This window comes from Enhydra lutris, unplaced genomic scaffold, assembly GCF_002288905.1.
Source record: "Enhydra lutris kenyoni isolate GAN:26980312 unplaced genomic scaffold, ASM228890v2 scaffoldscaffold82, whole genome shotgun sequence".
Taxonomy (NCBI): Eukaryota; Metazoa; Chordata; class Mammalia; order Carnivora; family Mustelidae; genus Enhydra; species Enhydra lutris.
Genome location: NW_019154166.1, coordinates 3,107,785 through 3,129,130, shown reverse-complemented (window position 1 = coordinate 3,129,130; position 21,346 = coordinate 3,107,785). Strand labels below are relative to the sequence as shown.

General features: G+C 51.0%; 1 protein-coding gene across 2 annotated transcripts in view; it reads left to right on the top strand.

Moving 5' to 3' along the window:
- The first annotated feature begins 1,490 nt into the window (after positions 1-1,490).
- LOC111161080 (myosin heavy chain 10) overlaps positions 1,491-21,346 on the top strand; it is a 118,419-nt gene continuing 98,563 nt past the window's right edge. For both annotated transcript variants that reach the window (XM_022524563.1, XM_022524562.1), the window contains exons 1-2: positions 1,491-1,529; positions 8,226-8,601. In XM_022524563.1, the coding sequence (XP_022380271.1) occupies positions 8,257-8,601 (345 nt within the window). In that variant the 5' untranslated portion in view covers positions 1,491-1,529; positions 8,226-8,256. The remainder of the gene's footprint in view (positions 1,530-8,225; positions 8,602-21,346) is intronic.

Here is a 21,346-nt window from a genome sequence, read left to right as displayed (position 1 = left end):
AAGCTGACAGAGTCTTTGGTTACAGACAGAGTCTTTGGTCCTCTCTGAACACACTTAAAGATTCAGAAGAGGAATATCACTCCGATATTTTGTACAGTTCACTCATACTCCATGCGCACACAGCATTAAGGGCAGTCCAATTCATGGGGCCAAGTCACAAGACGCCTGGAAAAGGGGCAGCTCACCCCACAGCATGCTGGTGGGGGTGGGGGTGGGGGACGAGAGTCACTCTACTAGGACAAAGCACAGACACAGGAGCTGACTTCCCCAGGAAGGACTCTGCACTCAGCTGCCTCTTGGAGCCTTCTCTGAATTCCACCAACCCTTCCTTATCATTTCCTGATTTTTTTTTCCTTATTCACTTTTTACCAGACTGGAAGTTTCCATGTATCATATCACACGCATTAAAGCACACCCATTTCCCACATTAAATAACTGCATTTTGCTGTACAATTTTTTTTGATGATGTGCCAGTTTTATAATTCATTTTGATCTCGTGACTTACACTTTATTGTATTTATATGTCATTATATAAGAGCCCTGTTGCAGCTGACCCGTTTCTGCGGATATTTCATTAACTATTCATTGACTTCAATTTATTTTTCCAGTTTCCTTATTTTGAGCCTGACCCACCCCCCCTCCAGCCCCCCTCCAGACCCCCCAGTTCTCAAACGTTTTCTAAGGCCTCCGAGGGGTTCATAGGCCCTAGGGGGTGAGGACAGCTCGGCAAAACCTCCTCACAGGCCCCTCCCGCGTAGGGAGTCCACGTGATGAATGAACGAATGAATGAAAGAAGGAACGAATGAATGAGGTGAGCGAAGTCCTTTCCCCCACGTCTCCTGTCCTAGGCCGCTAGCCCCTCGTCTGGAATCCCGCCGCAGCCCGCAGCCTGGGGAGGGAGGCCCCGCCCCTCTCAAACCCTGAAACTGCCGCAGCGGAGGAAGGCGTCCGGCGCTCCGCGGCCCAGGCACCGTCACCCCGCTGCCGGAGCGCGGCCCGGGCCCCCGCAGAGCCCGCGCGCATGGGCAGAGCCGCCGCGGGCCCCCCCCCCCCCCCCCCCACTGCAGGTGAGCCTCAGAGCCGCGGCCCCCGCCCCCCGCGGCTCCGAGGGTGACGTAAGGCCTCTGGACCGCGCTCCGGCCCCGCCCCTGCAGGCAGCGCCGGAGGCCCGCGACTCGGCGGTGGCAGCCGGTGCCGCTGCGGGACACGCCGGCTGCGGCGGGGACAGGGGCCGGCGAGGCGGCCCGACGCCGGCACAGGCGCGTCCGGGCGCGGCTCGGGGCTCCCGCCGCGGGTCACCTGCCGCAGCGGCAGCACGGCCGAGGCCCCCGCGGCGTCCGCAGCCGCTGCCCAGCGGGCTCGCCGGCGCCTGGTCGGCCTCGGCTGTCCATCTCCGCGGGCGCCGACCAATCGCCCGCCGCCGGCCCGGCCGCACCTCCCGGAGTCCATGACGGGCGCGCGGGGCGGCCTATGAGGTCGGGGCGCCGGCGGCCGGGGCGGGCAGCGGGAGCCAATGAGCGTCCTTCCAGGTGGGTGGAGGGAGCGGCCCTCGGGAAGGTAGCTTCGCTCGGGTTGCTAACGTCTTCCCTTGGAGATGGGCGCGCAAACGGACCAGTGGGTCTGGGGGCGGCGGTGACGGGCGTGGGGCTGGCCCAATGAGGGTGGGAGTGGGTGGGGCGGCGCGGAGCGGCAGTGCTAAAGGAGCCCGGCGGAGGCAGCGGTGGGTTTGGGACTGAGGGGCCGGATCTGTGGTCGCGGCTGGGGACGTGCGCCGGCGCCACCATCTTCGGCTGAAGGTGAGAGGTGCGGCTGCCCGGGTTCGAGCGCCTCGGCCGCCGGCGTGGGGACGGCGGCGGGGGAGGGAAGGGTCCCGGGCTGGGGCGGAGGAGGGAGGGACTCTGGAGGGCAGAGCAGAGCCGAAGCGTCAGCACGGGGACGCCCGGGCGGCTCTGCGTGGAGGGCTCGCACTGCGGGGCGGGAGATTCATGCGGGGATCGACCCTGGGGAGGGAAGCGGGGTAGGTAACCGACCCCAGCGGCTGGAGAGAGCTCTGGAAGGGCGGGGAATGGGGTCCTGAAGCTTGAGACCCCTGCAGGGATCAGGGCCTGGGTGTGCTGGGGGACGACCTCTGGGGGCTGGGGATGGAGATCGGGGTGGGGGGGTGGGCATGCAGGGACCTGGCCCTCGGCATGTCGGGTCCGTGGGGGCGCGGGGGACGGGGAGGCCTAGTGCCCTGGTGGGGGTCTCGGGGCTCCGGGGAGGGGAGGGAGCCCTGGGGCGGGCTGGGAAGAACGACCCGGCTGTTGGTGGGGGGCGCCGGACAGGAAGGGCCGGCCCCTGGGTGGGTTCCCGGGCGGGTTAGGCCGGCCGGGCAGCCCGGGTGCGGTCGGGGGTTCTCAGGGCTGGCAAGGCGGACGGCGCTGCCGGCCCCGTGGAGTGGGGGGGACCCGAGGACAGGGGCTCCTCCGCACAGTCGGGCAGCGCGCGGCGGGCGAGGGTCAGAGCCGCGGCCGGCGCGCGGAAGGTGGGCTCCGGAGGAGCTGGGGGCGGGAGGGCGGGCGGGGGCCGCCGGGGGCCGGGGCTGGACGCCCGGCGAGGCCCGGGTGGGGTGGGGGGGGGGCGAGGCGGGAAATGTGGCGGGGGCGCGCTGCGGCAGGGCGGCGGGGCGGCGGGGCGGGCGGGGGGGAGGGTCAGCCCTCGCCTCGGGATCCCTTTATTGTGTAAGCGATCCGGGCACGGCTTGCCGCGGACTCCCTTGCTGGCCTTCTGCAGCTGGGGTCACACCCTGATCCCGTGAAATGGGACTGGAATGGGGTCGGGGCGAAGTGGGAGCGGCGGAGTCGTGGCGTTGGCGGGCGCTTTGTGGGCCCGCGGTGGGCGGGTGCGGCCCAGGGACCCGGGAGGGCCCCTGCCTGGCCGGCCTGGGCGCCGGGGCCTGGGGACGGAGGCTGGCGACGCGGCGGGTCTGGGCTCCGCGGGTGAGGCTGGGCTGGCGTGGCCTCCGCCTGTGACCGTTATCTGTGTCTTCGGGCCTCTGCGGCTCCCTGCGAGCCCACTGCGGTGGATGCAAGGGGGTGGGGTGGGGTGGGGTGGGGTAGGGGAGAGCAGGCGGGGTAGATCCAGCCTGCCAACCGAACAAAGGCTGCTTTTTCGCTGAATAATAAATAATATACTAAATGTAATACCTCGGCTTTGCCGAGATTTTGGTTTTTGGGTTTGGGTTTTTTTTTTTTTTTTTTTTTTTTTTTTTTTTTAAACGCTGGAAGTGAGGATTCTTTGAGTCGGGCTTCATCGTTCTCCATAGTCTCTCAGTCTGGGAAACTCTCATCTGTTTATTGTTTTATTTCCTTTCTGGGTCTGCCCCGACCGAGTATTCTTGTAGTCCCGCGCTTTTGACGTTGAAGTATGCCCTGTCTGTCTCGGATTCTGGAAAAGTGGCCATTTTATTTGATGCATCGCTTGACTCCGTGCATCTTAAATTTGGTGCTTGCCCGTCCTTATCTGGAGACGGCACATGCTCTCATTGTGCGATATGCAGCCCGAGCTTTGGCAGCCAAGGGATGTGACCCCAGAGGCTGGCTTTTTATTTGGGCTCCTTAGGGAAATCATCACAATGAAGACAGACAGACTGGGAGAGCAGATGAACGGAATTCGGAAGGGCACATTGCAGGGGGGTGGGGGGAGACCCAGTGCTTCAGAGGGTTGTGTCCTTTCTCATCCTATAGGAGGGACTGAAATTCCTGGCCTTGCATCCGCATTTTGGAAATATTTTAACCCAGCCTGCAGGTGTTCCCTGAGAGATGGTGCCCTTTAGCGTTTGGGGTGTGCGTGCGCTTTTGGCTGGGATGAATTTGGGTAGATGAATAGGTTTGTAGGTCCCTGTCGTCTTGAGTGGCCGCAGTGGTGGTGGTAAACCCAGTGGGACGATTCTGGTGTAGTTGCTCTTACAGAGGGCGGTGCTATCGCGGATAATTGATCCATCATTTTCGTTTGGCTAGTTATACACAAGATATTCTCAAAATTGGGTTGTCTGCCCCTCTCTGTACCCATAGTAGATGCTGGGAGGCAGCAGAGATGTTTCCCTGGTGGCATTTCACTGGAAGTAAAAAAAATTGGCTGTGGGGGTGGGGAACAGAGCCCCAGGGTGTGTCCAAAACCAATGAAGGGGATGGGCTCTGGCTCTGTAGGGGGCTCTTTCCTAGACACATGAATGACTTAGCTATAATCAGATGCTCATTTCACACGACACCAAAACCCTTCAGATTACCTTTCCGTCTGCAGCAAAGACCTTGCTCCTTACTCCCTTTCTCCCAATATAGAGGTGTTTTTTCTATTAAATGTAAAACCCTTGCCAGATGGTGCTGGTGTGTTCAATGCTGAGCCTCCATTCTTGGAACCGTAATCTATAGGATTTTTATTTAGTGGAGAGGCAGCGAGGAGCACTCCACGCCCTGCAAAATCCGCTCCCCGCGTCACCTACCATTGCTGTAGCCTGCATTCCTGCGGGAACTCTGGGGTTAGCCCAGCTCTGCTGCTGGTAAGCTCCGTGACCTTGGGCTGGCTATGGGCTTTCTCTCTACCTTGGGTTCCTCATCTGTAGAATAGAGATATTAATAGTACGTGCCTCACAGGGCTGTTGGGAGGACCGAATTGGTAAAGGTAAACTGCTTAGAATAGTGCCTGCCCATAATTAATGATACAGAACAGTATTTGCTATTTTTAAAATCGTGGTATTCCCCCCCCCCATGGTGTAAAGTGAGGCATTTGGGAGTGGCTCGCTGTTAAACACTGGCATTATCAAGATCGGGTACCACATGTGCAATGGCATGGAAAAAATACCGCATATCGGGCGATCACAGGTGAAGAGTTAAAGTGAAGGAAACCTCTTCACGGGCATCCCAAACTCTGTCAAACCAGACCTGAAAAGAACTTCTCAGGGTGGCATTTGGGGCAGGATGGGAAGGAGGGGGTAGGTGTTTGGTTGTGGAGAAGTTGAGGCTTACTGTGGGGGTGAGGACCATGCATGCGAGGCTTGGTCAGGAGGTGGAGATCCCCCCAATCCCAGAAGGACCCAGGAGCCATCTAGATGCTCACCAGATAGCCAGGAACAGGAAGCTGTCCTCTCAGTGTCTGATCAGTCATAGAAAGCTCTGGAAAAGTAAAAAGTAAAAGTAATTTGTAATCTCACCACCCAGTGGAGACCCAATGACCGTCTGTTCCTTTTTAAAAATATTATTTATTTAATTTTATTTATTTATTTATTTATCTATTCCTTTAAAAAAAAAAAGGCACATGCATGTGTAATTCTCCCCTCCTCCCCCCAACAAAGGCGGGAGCATTTTGCAGTTATGTTTTTTGCGACGTTTTGGTTTCTTTCCCTGAAATTACAAGAATTTCCTCACCTAGAAAAAATACCGATAAATTTTAAATGTACCAATTTGGTGAACTAATTTTTAAATGTATCATTTACTTTTTTTTTTTTAAAGCCTGCTGCAGAAATGACCTGTTGAGCTGCTCTAATTTATAGCCGTCCATGAAATTTAAGCATATAATTACATGCCCAATGTAAAATTAAAGAAATGTGTGTGCACACGCCTGCTGGCAACAAGACCTCTTCCGAGGTGTCGTGTGTGATAAACAGTTCCTACCTGTTAACGACAAGAGTAACTTGTTACCGTATTTTGTGATCATGGGAAATTTTCTCTCCTAGAAGGCCATCCATCGTAAAGGTGGAATGCGTGTCCTGTTGTCCGTGTCCAGATTTATCTAGGACGATTCCCACCTTAGAGTCATGCCTCCCTTCTCCTGAGCAGTTTTGCAAAGTATAAGTTTGGAAAGACAGAAAGTGTGTTAATAGTCTTATGAAAGCCAGTCCCTAGAGGTAATGATGGGCTTTGGAAACCATTTTCCAGAATGTACATGTGCCCTGGGAATATTTTCTGAATTGCCAGCCCCACCTCCCCAAGCGAATGCCTAAAAAGGCAAATAAAAGTTGAATTAGAAAACGTGTTAGCCTTTTTATTTGTAGAAGTCTTATTGTTACCTCTTTTTGTGATTTTTGGGGGGTTTCGTTGTGTGATTTTTGTTTGTTTGTTTTGTTCAAGTCCATCATTTAAAAAACCTGAGCATAGCCCTTAAATCAGGTTAGGAATTAGTCTAAAACATTGGATTTCAACCCTTTTTTTCCTATCCCAGCATACCTGTTAATGACATTGGCTCACCATGGTAACTGGAAACCATGGAATGATGGTTCTCAAAGTGTGGTCCCAGGACCAGCTTCCTCTGCTGCATCTGGGAACTTGTTAAGAATGCAAATTACTAGGCTTTGCCCCAGACCCTGTTGAATTGGAAACTCTGGGGAAGGGGCTCCAGTCCATGCTAATGTAAGCCTCCTACATGCTGCCCATGCCCATACCAGCGTCTAAGAACCATGCCCTAAAAACCATGCCTGTTTATAACACATTACATTATAGCAAGTGCTTTCTAAAGTGTCCATTTTTATACCATTTCAGGGACTTTATGGAGCTTGAAGTTTGTGGACTCAAGGCTGAAAGCTTCATAATAACTTTGGGACTACTTAATTTTTTTTAAAGATTTTGTTTTTAGGGGATACTTTGGGGGCTCAGTCATTAAGTGTCCACCTTCGGCTCAGGTCATGATCCCAGGATCCTGGGATCAGGCCCCTCATTGGGCTCCCTGCTCAATGGGGAGCGTGCTTCTCCCTCTCCCACTCCCCCTGCTAGTGTTCCCTCTCTCGCTGTGTCTCTGTCTGTCAAACAAATAAATAAAATCTTAAAAAAAATATTTTATTTTATAAAATAAAATTTTATTTTTAAGTACCCCACGTGGGGCTCAAACTCACAACCCCGAGATCAAGAGTCCATGCCCTTCTGACTGAGCCAGCCAGGTGCCCCTGGGCTAGTCCATGATTAGCCTTGCAGCCTTCTGTCTTTTGCCGAGGAAGAGTCCTCATCCACTGGGGGAGGGGGGTGGTGGCGGCAAAACCCGGGAAGATGTGAACAGAACAAAACTAGTTACTCAGTTGGCTTCTTGCCTGGCCTTGCATGAGGTCCTGGAGACCATGCTTCTGAGATTTGTACTACCCTGGAATTTGGGGTGATCACAAAAGTGTTTAATGATGGTATCAGATTCCAAAAAGACATTGTGAGACAGGAGTCCTGAGTCACCTCGGAAAGGTGAGTGATGACTGTAAAATGCCGTCATTTGATCCAGAAGGTCAGGACCACAGGTAGCTGAGACTAGCGTGTCTGGGGCCACAGACGAGCGGGCGAATGGCAAACAAGTGCTCAGTAAACCAGTTAGGTCTTGAGACACATTCATTGTGAACACCCCAGAAACTGTGTTTCTCAATGGGGCTGAGGTTAGTGGTTCTCTTTCTTCTGCCTGGGTCAGATTGTTATCGGGAATACTCCGTGTTTGCTTCTGGGCCCCACGGCCTGCAGGGGCACGCATGGGCACACCGGAGTCTGTTCCGCGGTGAGAAAGCAGGGTGGTGGAGGGAGTCTTGATGAATGATGGCGCGCCGCAGGGGAACCGGGGAGCGGGAGCAGCTGCAGGGAGGGGGAGCAGCTGCAGGGTAGGGGTGAGGCCTGGAGAGCTCCCGTAGCGAGCTCGCCTAGCTGTCCCAGGAAGCCAGGTCACACCGTGGCATCATCTGATGGCATCGAGACCACTCGCACCCCCAGAGAAGCCCCCCGGGGGACGGAGTTGGGGTGTTTGTACGGAGGAGCTCTGAGTCTCCTATCTGAAGGCAGAAGGGGGGCCAGCACAGACCTGCGGCTTTGCTCTCCTTCGCTGGCCATGCATTTCCTAGCTCCGTCCTCGTGGCCACGCCTGGATCTTTTACTTCGCACCTTTGTTTTCTTTGTCCTCAATCCCCTCTGCCTTCTTAACTCCCTGGTTAATTTTGGTTAGGGTGCAAGACAGGATGAAAGTCCCCCAGGAGCCCTGCCTTCCCCCAGCTTGTTTTTCAGCCCTCGGTAAGTGAGAGCACGTCTCACGTGGTCTCTAGCTGACCACAGGCACGATTTGTGGTCAGCCCCGAAATTCCCCCGGGACCCTCGGTTAGCGTGGCGGTGGAGCCCATCACTGCCCTGCTCCTCGACGGAAAGGTTCTCTCTTAAAACCCTGCCAAGAGTGAAAATCTGTGCATCGTGGTATGTTTTTGAACCTCTAACCTTGTCCTCCTCCTCCTCTTCTCCTAGAGACAATTGTAGTTGACTCCTCCTGTTTACAATGGCCCAGAGAGCTGGACTCGAAGACCCAGAGAGGTACCTCTTTGTGGACAGGGCGGTCATCTACAACCCTGCCACCCAGGCTGACTGGACGGCTAAAAAGCTCGTGTGGATTCCGTCCGAGCGCCATGGTTTTGAGGCAGCGAGTATCAAGGAAGAGCGGGGAGATGAGGTTATGGTGGAACTGGCTGAGAACGGGAAGAAGGCGATGGTCAACAAAGACGATATTCAGAAGATGAACCCGCCCAAGTTTTCCAAGGTGGAGGACATGGCAGAATTGACGTGCTTGAACGAGGCTTCTGTCTTGCACAACCTGAAGGACCGCTACTATTCGGGACTGATCTATGTGAGTACGCCTGCCGGTGGCGCTCGGGAATTCGTGTAACTGACATGGAATTCGTGTAACTGACACGGACGGGCGGAGTCAGTGAGAGCGGGGAGCACCCACCCCATTGGGTGCTCTGCCCCGTGTTGCTGTGTGTGTTAGAGACCGGTTGTCCTGTGCTTACCCGAGTCTTGCCCTGCCTTACATTGTCACACGTAACTGTGCATGATCTGATCTGCAGTTGAGTGTATGAATGTGGCAGTTGGAGACCTGTTGGAGGGGTTCGCGGGGACATGATAGGACAGGGAGAGCGTGTGGCGGAAATATTGGGGGCTGGGGTGAGAGTTGCATGAACAGTAGGATGCAGGTGGCACGTGTGTCCTGGAGTGTGGCGTGAAGCCAGCGCCGGGGGTTCAGCCAGGAGCGCGAGTATGGGGGTCCCCGGTGTGGGGAAGTGGGGAACAGGGATGCTGAGATTTTTCAGAGGAAACCATTCAGAGCGGGATTGAGACTGGGTTGTCCTGTGGTTAGTGGTTGACACGCGCGTTGTTGTCACGGACGATGCCGCTGACCGTGTGGAAGAAATTATCGAACGTACCGGGGTTGGGGGGCGGGAGAGCAGAAAGACGCCAGCCAGATGCCAGAAAGCTCTAGAACAACAAAATGGCTTTGAGGGGCTCTTAAACGCAGGTGCAGTGTTTTAAAGGAGGCGATCGAGAACTTCAACGTAGAATGAAAAGCAGAGAGAAGAAGTGGCTTTGTACTGGTCCACATTTGGAGAAGAGCGGTTGGGTTTTTATGAAGGGTGTGCCGCTGAGGCTCGAGGCCCTTCAGAACTTCTGCAGATCGGGCCAGTTTTCCCGTGGAAATTAGCATCGTTAGCAACTATTCCTTAACACCTGTGTTCTAGGTGCTGGGGAGGGTGTGGTGAACAGGACAGGCCAGGTCCCTGCCATCCTGATACACCCTATAAGGAAGGGAAGCCAGGCTGTGGGATAGAATAAGTAGGGGAATGACCCACAAATGGGCCCACGAAGGGCTCTTCGAGAAGGTGGTGTTAGGGCCGGAATCTTTCTGCTAGGAGGCAGCTAGCCAGGGGAAGCTCTGAGAACTGAGTAGTTCTTCCATAACCTTTGCCAAAGTAGGCACGGTCAAGCCTCATGGCCTCTCTTTTTTGTTTTTCCTCCGTGAGGTCAGGCGCAGCGGAGTAAGGCAGCAGGGTTGGGAAGACAGCTTGAGAAAGGAAGAGGTCTGGGGAGGAGAAGCCGCTGGTAAGGACAGCACAGGGGAGCAGCTTTGGGACCGGCGGAGACCACGCCACAAGGTGTGTGCGGCACCACGCCCGGCCCCGCCTGCGGAGTGAGGGAGCGTGCGCAATGTGTCCAATCAGGAGCTCATGGCTCAGATTTGGTGGGGGGGTGAGTTTTGGGTGCCGCCTGGGGCTGGAAATGCAACCGCACCAGGGTTGGGGGACAGCAGTGTGGAAGGGAGCCGGAGCTCTTTCTGCCAGCCCCGTCCCCGTTGACTCCCCGCTTTGGACCTTGAGGCTTCCTGCAAGGCCGAGAGAGAGAAGGAAATACAAAAGGGAAGGCGGCTGTGGGCCAAAGAGAAGGAATCGGCGGAAAGACACTATTGTTCACTTGTGGCCATTCCTCCAGATGATTCGAAGGCTTTGCAGATGTCTTTTATTGAGTTTGATTTTTTTTTTTCCAGCTGAACTCAGGAACCCCAAATGATGTCTGAGTTTCTTTTCAAAGCATGGCCCCCCTTTACTCTTTACAGAAGGACGACCTGAGTTCTTCTGGAAGCATTAAGGTCCCAGCAGAGCCAGGAGTTTGGAGCAGTGGTGTGTGCAGTTAGTGGGGGTGGGAGAAGGGGTTCCCACCCAAGACTGGCGTTGGAGCACTTGACTTTAAAGAATCCTGGTAAGAAAGTGGGGCTGCGGGGTGCCTGGGTGGCTCAGTGGGTTAAGCCGCTGCCTTCGGCTCAGGTCATGATCTCAGAGTCCTGGGATCGAGCCCCGCATCGGGCTCTCTGCTCTCTAGGGGAGCCTGCTTCCTCCTCTCTCTCTGCCTGCCTCTCTGCCTGCTTGTGATCTCTCTGTCAAATAAATAAAAAAAAAAAAAAAAAAGAAAGTGGGGCTGCAGGGAACCACGATCACGAGGGATGTGACCTGGGATCTGACCCCAGTCAGGTCAAGTGGAACAGCAGAGTTGCGGTGATGTAGAGCCCGTAGTAACTTAGGGGGACCTTTTGGACCCCTTTCTAGAGATGAGCTCTGACGTGCCTTCACTTATGTAGCCTACTTTGCTAACAGGTGTACTTTCGTTAAATCCTTATATTTTTTTTGGATGGATTCTCGCTGGCCTCCCAACTTCTCAGGTCATGAATTTTCATCCTCTTTCCTAATGAAAGCATTTGAAAACTGTAAATGTCTTCTCTAATAACGATTTTAGCTCACCTCACACATTTGGATGTGTGGCATTTTTATTACTCGGCCTAAATATTTTCTGTTTTCTGTTAGGATTTCTTCTTTAACCTGTGAGCCCTTTAAAAGGATACTGTAAAAATTTCTGAATGTGGGTTTTTTAAGTTATCTTATTACTGATTTTTATTTTTTATTTTTTAAGGGTTTTATTTATTTATTTCTGAGAGAGAGCAGAGGGAGAGGCAGAAGGACAAGCAGATTCCCCACCGAGTGTGGAGCCTGACACGGGACTCGATCCCAGGATCCCAAGATCATGACCTGAGCCAAAACCAAGAATCAGGTGCTCAACCAACTGAGCCACCCAGGCACCCCTTGCTCCTGATTTTTAAATGAATTGCATTGCAGTAAAAAAACATAGTTCACATAATAGCATTCCTTGTTTTTGTTGAGGTTTTAATGCAATGTGTCGTCTCATTTGGTGAGCGTTCGCTGTGTCTGGAAAGAGCATTAATTCTGTTATTGTTGGTTATGGGATTCCGTCTGTGGCCATCAGGGTAAGCTCTTAAATTCTGTTTAGATCTTCCTCGCTAATTTTTTTCTGCTTGGTCTCTTAATTCCTGAGAAGTGTTTTCAAATCCCCTGGTGTGTTTTATCAACTAAGTATGCATCCCCTAACCAATATAGTTTAGTTTTTCCTGTTTATGAACTTTTACAGGAATGAGTCTCATGGTGTATGGCTTTTGTGTCTTCCTTTTCACTCAGTATTAAATTTTTAAGTTTCATGTCTATTGCTTTTCGTTGGTATAATTCAGCCAAGTTCTCCTGGTGTGGCCTGTGGACCCTCAAGGTTTCCCTAAGACTCTTCCAGGGGGCCCGTGAGGGCACAACTGTTCTCACGATGATTTGAAGACATGATTTGCCCTTTCCACTAGTGGCGATGCAACTGATGGTAGAAAAGTAATGATGGGGAAACCTCATGTATCTTACCACAAAAAGAGGCAGGGACCCTGGGCTATACTAGTGGTCATTTTAATCATTGCACGTGAGAACGACCTTGAGAAAGCAGGAGAGAGGATCGATTTTATTAAATGTCAATCCTGGAGTACACGTTTTTTTAATACACTGTGTGAGGGGCGCCTGGGTGGCTCAGTCGGTTAAGTATCTGCCTTCCCCTCAGATCATGATTCCAGGATCCTGGGATGGAGTCCCGCATTGGGCTCCCTGCTTGGCAAGGAGTCTACTTGTCCCTCCCTCCCCGCCATCCCCCTCTCTCCTGCCATGCACTCTCTCTCTCTAATTAAAAAATATATATATATATTAAATTTTAAAAAATCTTAAAAAAATTAGAATTTAGGGAAATTGTTTTATCACTATGAATGTGAGAGCTTGTCATCACTTGAAACCCTTGCTGATGAGATAGACGGTGATACTAATGACTGATTTTTTTTTTTTTTTTAATGTCAAATAGCAAAATGTCATCATTTGGAAGACTTGCCTAGGAACGCCTGGGTGGCTCAGTTGGTTTAGCATCTGTCTTTGGCCTGGGTCATGATCCCAGTATCCTGGGGTCAAGCCCCACATGGGGTGTCTTGCTCGGCAGGAAGCCCGGTTCTCCCTCTCCCCACTCCCCCTGCTTGTGTTCCCTCTCTCCCTGTGTCTCTCTCCGTCAAAAAAATAAATGAAATCTCAAAAAAAAAAAAAGAAAAAGAAAAAGGAAGACTTGTATAATTCATTGAGCCAATGGTTTTGTTTTTTAGATCTTTTTTAAAAATTTATTTACTTGACAGAGAGAGACATAGCGAGAGAGGGAACACAAGCAGGGGGAGTGGGAGAAGCAGGCTTCCCGCCAAGCAGGGAGCCTTACATGGGGCTCGATCCCAGGGCCCTGGAATCATGACCTGAGCCAAAGAGGCTTAAGAACTGAGCCACCCAGGTGCCCCTGAGCCAGTGTTTTCCAAATGATGTGTACATTGTTACAAAGTCACACAGGGGTAAAAGAGTCTTTCCATAGGCAGGGTAAGCCAGTGGATTTTGATGTAGGTAAACAGCATGCAAGTTCATGGTTAGGATTTCAGACGCCACCTTGCCTCAGATCTTGAACCAGTTCTCACTTCTGGGGTTTTGATGCAGCATCAAGGACGTAGCTCCACGATCGCGTGAAAAGGCAGTTAAACTGCACTTTCCTTTTCCAACTAAGTATCTTTGTAAGGCTAATTTTTTCTTCAGACGCTTCAACCAAGACAACATAGCACAACAGATTGAATGTGAAGACATATGAAAATGGAGCTGTTTTTGTGAAGCCCCGTAATAAAAAAGACCGCAAAAACACGAAACACCACCACCTTTCTCGTTCTGATTTCAGAAAACATGGTTATTTTTCATGAGAAATGTTATTTATGTTAACATGTATTGTTATTCTAAAATGAATAGATACACAATTGCAAAAACTTGGTAATACATATATAGTTATATAAAGCAGAAGGTTTTCGGAGTCTTTGATTTCTAAGAGGGTCCCAGGGCCCTGAAATTAAGAAGGTTGAGTTATTTCGTTCCCCTTGTTAGAGCATACTGTACCAAGCTTCTTGACCCACTTTATGCGTTCAGCTCGTTTTGGGCATCTGTGTTTCCCAGTCCCAGGCTCGTCCCTGGGGCACACAGGCACGCCTTTCTGTGGATAAGGAGGGGAAATCCTGCATGCTGGGGTACACATCTGTCTAACTCATGTATTCAGCTTTTCTGGGTAAAGCCTGATGTAGTCCAATTCCAGCGGGAGACAGAAGGTCCTTGAACCGGGTGTCGTGAGAACTCAACCAGGGGACAGTTTACCTACACGTGGGCAGAGTTCCGCGGACAGGTGTGGGCTGGGCCTGGTGGGGTCCTCGCCTGGTGATGGCCGGGCCCATGCTACAACCTCCATCTTCAGGGACAAGACAGCCCGAGCTGCTGCCTCAGCTGGGGGAGGGGGACTGTGGGGGGAGGCCTTCCCCCTAAGAGCTGGGGCCTCCTGACCGCCCAGAGGGAGGGGCCTGGCCGGGCGGGAGGCAAAGGTCCTGACTTCACTCTCCTCCCACCCTTGGTCTGAGAGGGGAAAGTGATGCTGCCTTTCTTGGGGTTAGCCCCGCTTCTACTTGTAGTTGGACTTGGATTCTCCATAGTGGGTGAGATGGGGGCAAGATTCATCTTTCTCCCGGATGGCTGTCCAGGTGACCCAGTGCCATTTCCTGGTAGAGCCCTTTCTCCACGGCATGTGTCGTGTGCTCCTAAGTTCATGCTCAGCCCATGGTTCTGTATGTGGTCCATGCGTCCATCTTCTGGCTGAGATCCCGCTGTCTTGGTCATGCCAGCTTTCTGGTAAGTCCTGCTGTCCAGCGTGGCCTGCGCTCTCATTTTTGTCATTCTTTAGGGTCTCGCTGTAGTTGTCAAAACCTTTGCATTTGGATATTAATCTTAGAACCCGCTTGTCAGTTTCTTGCCCACTCCCACCCTTTCTGGGATTCTGTCTGGGATTTTGTTGATTCTGCAGATCAACTGAGAGATCTGGGAGAGAACTGAGATATTTGACATTCTGGTTCACGTATACCCACTAACTTCGTTCTTAATTTTTCACAATGTGTTTGATTGGTTTTCTCTGTAGAGGCCAGTACATCTTTTGTTAGATTTATTTTGGGGTATTTGGTTTTTTGGATGCTATTAAATGGTGGTTTCAGCATTGTTTTCTTTTTTTTCTTTCTCATTTTTAAGATTTTATTTATTTGAGAGAGAGCACACGCGTGCGCACACGTGCGCGGGGTAGGGGCAGTGGGAGAAGCAGACTCCTCACTGAGCAGGGATCCCAATGTGGGGCTCGATCCCAGGAGCCTGAGATCAGGATATGAGCCGGAGGCAGAGGCTTCACCAGCTGAGCCACCCAGGCGGCCCAGCATTGTCTCATGATCGATGCCATTATGTAGAAATACTGTTGTCATGTTTTGTTTTTTAAAGATGTTATTTTTAAGTAATCTGTCTGCCCGACACAGGGCTCAGACTCAACCCGGAGATCAGGAGTCACTCGGTCCTCCGACTGAGCCAACCGGGCATACCCCGTTGTCATGTTTTTTACAAACAAAATCTTACCAAGATCACTTAATCGGTTATAACAGTTTAGCTGAAGATTCTTTTGGATTTTCTGTGAACACGCTTATGTTGTCTGCAAATAATGACAGTTTTCTGTTTCCCTTTCCAGTCTGACACATTTTTTTTCCCCTTGCTTTATTGTGCTATGTAGGACCCTCAGAGAAGTGGTGATCACGGACGGGCATCTTTGTGTCTTTCCGGATCCCAGAGAGAAAGCTTCAACATTTCCCCATTAAGAATGATGGTTGTTTCCATTTTGTATTGTTTTTAGTCTTAATCAGATTAAGGGAAGTTTCCTTCTGTTCCTAGTTTTTATCCTGAATGGGTGAAGTTTTTTAAAATCCTGATTGGATGTCAATTTATCACATGTTTTTCCAGCACCCAGTGAGATGATAGTGTGATTTCCTTTTTTTGTGTGGCTATTTTATTATCATGGTGAATTATATATATTTTTGAGTATCTAAATGACCTGAGAAGGACCAGATAGTCTCTTTATATACTATTAGATTCCTTCTGCTTGCTAATATTTTGTTGAGGATTTTTTTTTGTAATTTTTTTGTAAAGATTTTTATTTATTTATTCCACAGACAGAGATCACAAGTAGGCAGAGAGGCAGGAAGAGAGAGAGGGGGAAGCAGGCTCCCCGCCGAGCAGAGAGCTCGATCCCAGGACCTTGAGATCATGACCTGAGCTGAAGGCAGAGGCTTTAACCCACTGAGCCACCCAGGTGCCCCTTGTTGAGGATTTTTGCATCTATATTCATGAGTGAGATTGACTTAAAATTGCCCTTTGTTGTCATGCCTTGTCATGTTTTGCTGTTTAGATTACGTTGGTTTTAGGAAATTAATCAGGGAATATATCTCAACCTTGTGTGTTCTCAGACACTGGTTAGCTAGGATTCATGTTATTTCTTTTTAAATAACACTCTGGTTCTCTCTGTGGGTAGGTTTTTCTTGAATACATGTAGAACTTCTCCGATCTTTAGTTTCTTGTGTCAAGTTTGACAATTTGGGAATTTCTCGGTTTCATCTAACTTTTCAAATTCACAGGCATAAAGTTGTTTGTCATCCCCATTTTCGGTAGGATTTGTAGTGATAATTCGCTTTCATTCCGGACCTGTGGGTGTAGGTTGTAAGCTTTTAGCTGTATTCTGCAAGCGTTAGTATGTTGTCTTGTCATGACCATTCAGTCCAAAATAATGAGGGCGCCTTCATTGCACCTCGTGGGGTATTTAGAAGTAGACTGCTTAATTTCCAAATGTTAGCGATTTTCAGGTTTATTCTGTTATTTCTAATACCGTCCCCTGCCCTGGGTCGCAGACCATAGCCTGGACGATTTCAAGCCTTTGGAGTTTGCTTGCCGTCATATGGCCCACCACGTACGTGCTGGGGCTGGTGAGAGGTCAGCGGGGTCCCTCGTGTGCGGTGTTGCTCGGTCTTATATAGATCACGCTTTCCCATGGTTATCCACTTGTCCTCTATCGGGGACCGTCGCTTTCGCTGTATGCGTGTTGAAGCCATGTTATCGCATGCAGATGTGGAATTTTTTCTCCTTCTGGTGAATCCTCATGAAATTTGTTTAACAGCTCTTTGTTTAACAGCGACACCTCTTGGGGCGCCTGGGTGGCTCAGTGCGTTAAGCCTCTGCCTTCAGCTCAGGTCATGATCTCAGGGTCCTGGGATCGAGCCCCGCATCGGGCTCTTTGCTCAGCGGGGAGCCTGCTTCTCCCTCTGCCACCACCTGCTTGTGCTCTCCCTCTCGCTATCTCTCTCTGACAAATAAAATCTTAAAAACAAACAAACAAACAAAAACCAGTGATGCTTCTTGCAAAGGATTAGCTTTTTTTTCTCAGTGTTTGCTCACTTTGTTGTTTTCCAAACTTTTACGTTCCGATTTCCTGTGTCCAGCTCCGTGAGATGGTATGTCTCTTCTAAGCAGCCGGTTGTTGTTATTTTGGTGCCTGATCTGACAATATCAGCATGTTATTTTTTAATTTTTTTAATAAAGATTTTATTTATTTATTTATTTGACACACAGAGAGAGAGATCACAAGCAGGCAGAGAGTCAGGCAGAGAGAGAGGAGGAAGCAGGCTCCCCGCCGAGCAGAGAGCCCAATGCAGGGCTTGATCCCAGGACCCTGGGATCATGACCTGAGCCGAAGGCAGAGGCTTTAACCCACTGAGCCACCCAGGTGCCCCTGTGTTGCAGTTTTCATCTGGTGTTTTCTTTTTATGATTTTTTTTTTAAGGCTTTTTACTTACTTATTTTTACAGCTCCTCTTTTATGATTTTTCTTTTAATGGTTCCCAGTTCTCCAGCAGAATTCTTTTTTTTTTTAATTTTAATTTTTAATTTTTATTTTTTTTAAAGATTTTTTTTTTTTTTTTACAGACAGATCACAAGTAGGCAGAGAGGCAGGCAGAGAGAGAGAGGAGGAGGAGGCAGGCTCCCCGCTGAGCAGAGAGCCCGACACGGGACTCGATCCCAGGACCCTGAGATCATGTCCTGAGCCGAAGGCAGAGGATTTAACCACTGAGCCACCCAGGCGCCCCTCCAGCAGAATTCTCGACCCATTTTTCACTCACCTGAACACATCCGAGATGATAACACAGGGCGACACAGACGGACTCACAGGGGACACGAGGGTAGCCTGCAGTCATAGTCAGCGTTGCGTCCTCTGTCGATTGCCAACCGGGACCATGACTTTGCCGCTCTCAGTGACCCAAAGCCCGTTCTAGAGGTCCGCTCTGGGCGGGCAGTCAGGCGAAGGGGACGGGCAGGGGGAGCCCGCCAGGGGTTGGCATCCCCCCCGGCTGGGCTTTGTGCTGTGCGAGGCCCGGTGTTCCTGGGACACCCCTGACTCTCGGGTTGTAGCCGTGAGCAGCCCAGGGGGGCTGGGGGGGGGAAGCTGGGGGTGTCCACCCTCCTCCTGGCCCTTGTGCGCTGCTAATCACTCTGCCCGGCCTCTTGCTTCCGTGCCACAGCGTTGGGGTTTGTAACGACCGTCTGCGGAAGACAGGAAGAATAATTCTGGAGCGTCACGCACTCGGTCGCTGTCACGTGGTCCGTCCTTCTCGTAAACGTGGAGCGTGGTTGGTTTGGTCTGTTCGCATCCAGGTCCGGGCGTGCTCACCTTACGGAGTTAGGCCTTGTGTCTCCTGTAATCCGGATGTTGTCCCTGTCCTGGCGGTAGCCGTGTCCTTGCGTGCCATTCCCCCGGGGGTCAGGCCGCCAGTGGGGAGCACTGTCCACGTGCATCATCTCGTCGGAGCCCGCGCCCCCGTGTTGGACGGCTCAATGGCTTCTGTCGGGGTGTGCGTCCACACCACCTTGCACACTTACAGGCACACGCATGCACGCACGGGGCAGTTTCACATGTGCTTGGGATGATCTCTCTTTTTACAGAATTTTGGCCTTTCTTTCCCCAAGGAAGCAACAGTGGTTCCTGTTTTAGTGACCTCTGCTTTGCTTTCTGTCTTCATCTGTCCTTGAAGTATTTTTGTCGTTTTACCCTCGTGCCTCCTTTCTCTGCATTATGCACCTTCGTCCTACTTTCTCATTGCGAAGGGAGCTCCCGGGATAAACTTGCCGGGTCTGTCGCTGCATTTCCAGATGCTGTTCTGCTCCTCACTTTCCCTGCTGTGGAGTTTTGGTTTTTTATCTCGGATCACTCCCCACAGCTTTTCCCGCATGCGCTTCTGTTCCAGTACGTGGAGTCTCTGCTCTAAGTCTGTTTCTGAAAATATTCTTTTAGCTTATCTTATTGGTGATTTCCGTAAGTAAATGCTTTCTCTGAAGCCTCTGGTTGATGATGTTTTCCTTCTTTTATCAGGTTTTGGTTCATTTTTTTCCCCTAAACACACATGTGAATTTATGTGGGTGCAGTGTTTGCAAACGGTGTGGGTGACCTCTCTCCTTCTGGGTAGTGGCCTGATGTCCCCCTGAGAGCTCTGGCAGGGAGCAGCATGTGTGAGGCCCCCAATTCCGTCCCATGTCTGCTCTGTGCCCCGGCCTTGACCTCTGCGCTCCCTTGTTTCCTGGTTCCGCATCCTTCGAACCTTGAAATAATGTGTACGCACATTCCTGTCTTAAACAGAGGCCTGGCACTCACAGGGTGGTGGGGAGAACCTCCTGATACTGGACGGGAGAAGGGCATTCCAGGCAGAGCGATCTGCGTACATATAAGCCTAGAGAGGCATAAAGCAGCATAGCGTGTTTGAAAAATGGCAGGCTTTTTGTGCAGATGTGTTACTCTGTCTCCCTTAGGTCAGCTCAGCAACAACAGGAGCTGGGGTCTTAAAGGCTGTGCGGACACCCCTCAGGCCTTTGTCGTTCTTCAGAATGTTCTCATGGCTTCGGCAGTCAGTGTGTCCGGCTCTCACTGGGTGTTCTCCTGCGCTTGCCTGCTGTAGTGAATCCCCTTTCAGCATCCTGCCATCTCAGTATGCTCCAAGGGGGTTCGCTCTCTTCCCCATGCATCAGAACATTCTTCCCATCCATCAGTAACATTTCCAGCCTCTCAAGCTTGAAAACGTGGGACTGTCGTTAGCTTATGTCTTCCGTGGCTTTTATACTCAGAGTTTCTGAGTGCCTTTGAGTCTCCCTCCCACCTCAGTGTTCTCAGGACTCTCCGCTTCCCTCTCACCTGCGCCCGGTCACTGTGCTGGAACTGGTGCAGTAGTCTCCACTCCCCACTCCTCGCCTCTTGCCCTTTAGTGTCTTTTCCATGGAGCTGCCCGATCAACACTTTACAGACATGCTTCTTCCCTGCATCTCCCCTGAACCTCTGCTAGCGGATCCCCTGTGCAGGACACACTCTACGTTGTTGAGTCAGCCTTTCTAAGCTCCCGCCGCCATGCACATTCCATGACACAAACTACTTTCAGCGACGCTGAGCTTCTCGCTCTGCCTTGGCTATATCCTGCCACCCAGTTTTATGTTTTAATAGGAATTTCTTCATCCCTTCTTTTGACTTTTAAATAGTCTTTGAAAGAACATCAGAGACCATCGATGTCTGAATTTCATACCTCGTTTTACAGTTTCTGACGAGATGGCCCTGACTTTCAGGGTCTGGGGTTGGTTGTGTGTTCTATTCTGGAGTTTCTGTCCTATTTATAATCCTGTTCACCTTTCTCCTCTACTTTTCGTACCACTTTCTTTTTTGTGCCTTATTTTCTCTGTTTGTTGTGTGCACATTTACTGTCTTTGTACCTAGAGCGTGTATTTCTTGAAGGTACGTAACGTCTCGTGTGTGTTCAGGCACTGAATGAGGTCTGATTGGAACGTCAGGGTCTCAGAAACACATTTTAACAACATATCACCCTCCTGCCATGTGCCTTGGGGAAGATAAGGGGACACAGTATCGCTCCCATTATCAGTTCTACAGGAACACGGTACTGGAGCCAACTCCCAGATAGTTCAAAGGCAGCTCTTGAAACCGTAAGGTTGAATACTGTATTGCATGGAAACATTTTTAACACTCCCTGCTTCGCAGGCACAGGGTACCGATGGTGATTTAACCTTGTTTTAGATGACGGACTCCTATCTGTGAGACTGAGTCATTTTGTAATCCTAGACCTCAGAAGAGCGCCCCCTACGTGGGAGACACATGTGTTGGAATGATTTCTGATTTAAGTGTCATTAAGACCTGGTACTGCGCCACCCGCGCTGCGAGATGTTAGACTGAACTTCCGCATTTTGACTTTCTTGGGGGTTTCCTGTTTGTGTGTGTGTTTGGTCTGTGGTTTTTTTCTTTCTGGCCAGTCTGTAATTTACCTCTTTTTTTTTTTTTTTTTTTTTAAGATTTATTTATTTGACACAGAGAGAGAGAGAGAGCACAAGCAGGGGGAGAGGCACAGGGAGAAGGAGAAGCAGGGAGCCCGATGTGGGACTCAATCCTGGGAGCCTGGGATCCTGACCTGAGCCAAAGGCAGACGCTTAACCAACCAAGCCACCCAGGCGTCCCTGTAATTTACCTCTTATAAAAGTGAAATGTAGGGCGCCTGGGTGGCTCAGTGGGTTAAGCCTCTGCCTTCGGCTCAGGTCATGATCTCACGGTCCTGGGATTGAGCCTCGCATCAGGCTCTCTGCTCAGCGGGGAGCCTGCTTCCCCCCCCCCTTTCTCTGCCTGCCTCTCCCCGTACTTGTGATATCTCTCTCTCTCTCTCTCTCTGTGTCAAGTAAATAAATAAATAAAATCTTAAAAAAGTGAAATGCAGACTGTGTA